The sequence below is a fragment of the Tupaia chinensis genome, unplaced genomic scaffold (genome assembly GCF_000334495.1).
Source record: "Tupaia chinensis unplaced genomic scaffold, TupChi_1.0 Scaffold000221_1, whole genome shotgun sequence".
Lineage (NCBI taxonomy): Eukaryota > Metazoa > Chordata > Mammalia > Scandentia > Tupaiidae > Tupaia > Tupaia belangeri.
The window spans coordinates 114,887-118,462 of record NW_006159696.1 but is presented as its reverse complement, the minus strand read 5'-3'; the positions used below and the strand labels follow the sequence as shown (position 1 = coordinate 118,462).

General features: G+C 52.1%; 1 protein-coding gene across 1 annotated transcript in view; it reads left to right on the top strand.

Moving 5' to 3' along the window:
• The window catches only part of WDFY4 (WDFY family member 4), a 275,436-nt gene that overhangs the window by 237,495 nt on the left and 34,365 nt on the right, over positions 1–3,576 (top strand). The window contains exon 49 of the mRNA XM_027771521.1: positions 3,500–3,542. Coding sequence (XP_027627322.1) covers positions 3,500–3,542 — 43 coding nt within the window. The remainder of the gene's footprint in view (positions 1–3,499; positions 3,543–3,576) is intronic.

Genomic DNA, 3,576 nt, shown 5'->3' with positions numbered 1-3,576 from the left:
AACCTCACAAACGACCACAGGCAAAATTCTAGAACCTCTCTGAAAGGAGGATAGCAGAGGTCGCCTCATTTCCTGGTCCAGAGCAGGAACCCTTGGCTTCCCTGTTCTCACCCCCTTTCAAAGTCTAAAGTAGAGTGGAAGACTAGCAGGTCTCCCACACCCACTCCATATGCTGGTGGCTCTGTGAGGCTCAGCATGTGTCCTGGTCAAGGCAGAGACCCTCCCTGTGTCCAGCCTGGGCCCTGCCCTTGTGTATGACCCTGACAGCAGCCGCTCTCCAGGATGGCGTGGGCTGCAGGGTAACCAACAGCAGGAGAACTCCATCTTCACTGAAGCCTTTGAGATCGAAAACAGTCAAACTGCCAACGTTTTGCCTCTCATTGTTGTCATCGTTTGCCTGGTTACAAGGGGACCAAGCAGGTGGCTCTCTGCTGGGAGGAGTGACCCTGAGCCTGGGAGATGCTTTCCGCTCATGGAACATCTGCCTATGAAGTGAACGTGGAGGGATGGGGGCCCAGGGCGAATGCTCAACAGGGGCCAATGGGAAGAGGAAGAGGCTACGCCGGCTGGGGCGCTTGGGCAGCTGGGCCCTGTCCAGAGGCCTGCGGGGTCCTGGCATAGTCCATGCAGACAGAGCATAGAGGACACGTAGGATACAGGGTCTTGGGCTCCAGAACAGAGTGGGCAGAGGGTGTGGGTGGAGCGAGGAGTGGTTTGGTTTGGCTTGGCTGGGTCTGGTTTAGTGAAACACCCTGGGCAAAGATGCAGTCCTAGGAGTAGGAGAGTCTCAGGAAGGCAGAGGGGAAAGAAACGGGAACTGGAAAAGGGGCTGAGGGACACCGTGGAGGCTGAGGGACACCGTGGAGGCTAAGGCCCTGCTGAGTGGAAGGCTTCAGGTGCCTCCTGCATCCTGCTATGCTGCTTTTCAACTCTCTCTTGCCAGATGGATCACTGGTTCAATTTGTATTTCTTTTTCTTTCTTTCTTTCTTTCTTTCTTTCTTTCTTTCTTTCTTTCTTTCTTTCTTTCTTTCTTTCTTTCTTAAGTGTTTTCTCTCTATAGGGTTCTGGAGAGTGAGAGAGAGAGGGAAAGTGAGAAATCATCACCCAAGGGGATGGCCCCACCACAATCCCTACTCCTCTCAAGATTTTAGGCACACGCACATCACAATCCCTACTCCTCTCAAGATTTTAGGCACACGCACATGTCCTCAGCATGGTTTTCAAGCGTCCAGGTCCAGGGCTGCACTGTGGAGGCAGCTCTGTGGGATCACCTGACCCACCTGCCACCTGCTGGCCCTCTGTAGCTATATTTTAATTGTAGAAGTGTAAATTGGTACAGCCTTTTTTTTAAAAAAATTCAGCTTACTTATATTTTTCCCATGAGTGAGAGAGAGACAGCGATACAGCACCCTTCATGGCGTCCTGACTCCACAGTGCCTGTCCAGCCTCAGCCAGCCCAGGGTCGTGGGCACACGTCCACCCTACATGCTCAGGGAAGCCTTGGGACAAGAACTTGGAATGTTCCCATGTAGATCAGCCTCAGAGAGGACCAGGTTTCTTTCTTTCTTTCTTTCTTTCTTTCTTTCTTTCTTTCTTTCTTTCTTAAGTGTTTTCTCTCTATAGGGTTCTGGAGAGTGAGAGAGAGAGGGAAAGTGAGAAATCATCACCCAAGGGGATGGCCCCACCACAATCCCTACTCCTCTCAAGATTTTAGGCACACGCACATCACAATCCCTACTCCTCTCAAGATTTTAGGCACACGCACATGTCCTCAGCATGGTTTTCAAGCGTCCAGGTCCAGGGCTGCACTGTGGAGGCAGCTCTGTGGGATCACCTGACCCACCTGCCACCTGCTGGCCCTCTGTAGCTATATTTTAATTGTAGAAGTGTAAATTGGTACAGCCTTTTTTTTAAAAAAATTCAGCTTACTTATATTTTTCCCATGAGTGAGAGAGAGACAGCGATACAGCACCCTTCATGGCGTCCTGACTCCACAGTGCCTGTCCAGCCTCAGCCAGCCCAGGGTCGTGGGCACACGTCCACCCTACATGCTCAGGGAAGCCTTGGGACAAGAACTTGGAATGTTCCCATGTAGATCAGCCTCAGAGAGGACCAGGTTTGACTGTTGTGCCACATCTGGCCTCTAGTATACCACTTTTTGTTTTTAATTTTTGCCAGACTACGTGTGTCCTCTCCAGAGAGAGACAAGGAGAGACAAAGAGAGAGTAGTACAGTGAGAAAATACCCCCATTCACCTCCTTGCAGGACTTTTGGACAGACGTGCATGCAGACCTAGGGTGTTTTTCAAGCTGCCAGATCCAGGGCTTGAACCACATATCCTGCCTTACCACCAAGCCACACGTTAGCTCAAGTATGGCCTTTTAAGAGGGCAGTTCGGCAACATGCAGCAAAATTTAAAATGCTTACACTTCTTTTTCTCTCTCTTTTTTTTTTTCTTTTTCAATTGCCAGAGGGCATGTGTTCACCGGGGAGAGAAAGAAAGGGGGTATGATCTCTGCAGGTGTTTTCCTCCATTTCTCCAGCTCGCCACGATTTGGGGCGTGTGCACGTGTACCTAGTGATTCAAGCTACGGGGCTAGATTCAGACCGTGGTCGGTCACGTGGGACCCCACTCCCTCTGCATGTCACGCTGAGCTGTGGGCCGGCCTTAAGTGCAAGAGCAGCAGGGCTGGACCCACCTCAGCTACACTCACAGAAGAACCCGGAGGGTCATGTCCAGAGGTGGCTGTGGGAGCATCGTTCGTGCAAAGCTGGCCACGGGCAGGCCCGAGGGTTATGACCCACCCGTGCGAAGGTGAATGGTAGCGTAGAAGTGAACATGATGGGGGCTGGTCTTCAGGGCTGTTGTCGGGGAAGAGAAGCCCGTGGAGAACGGTGTGTGTATAATATATATAATGTATATATACAACTGAATATCTACGTAACATGCCCCATGTATGATCATTCTGAAGAACTACGTAAGCATGTAGGCAGGCGCATGGGACAATTCACTGGAAACTGTTAACCATAGACCCTTCCTGAGTGGGAGCAGTGGTCTGGACACTATTCCGTGGCTTTCCATATCGTTTGCACCTTTTTTTTTACCACATGCATATATCATGCACACGTGTCATGCAAAGGGGAACGGGCAAAGAAGGCTGAGGCATGGCTGCGGGAAGTCCGTGTGACCGGGGTTGAGAGTGAGGCCCGGATTCTGCTTCTGTGCGTCCCGAGACTCCCGGGCCGTGCTCAGGCAGCAGCATGTCCTGCTGTCCTGAAACAGGGACAGTGACTGCCACGACCTGACCTTCGTGGCAGGGTCGGGGGGAGCAAGGGCCGGCAATAGTCTCATCACAGTGGCCTTGGATGGCCACCGTGTGCCGTAGAAAGTCCGTGTCTTTCCTGAATGACTGACCCCGCAGAGCCCCACCGCTCCCCATCTCTCCCCCATTTTCCACGCATGGGATATTTCATCACCGCCACGGTTTTCGTTCACAGGAGACACGCCAGCTTCGACAGGACAATGCTGCAGAGGTGGCAGGTACGGTGGCTCCTCCAGACAGAAACTTCCAGGA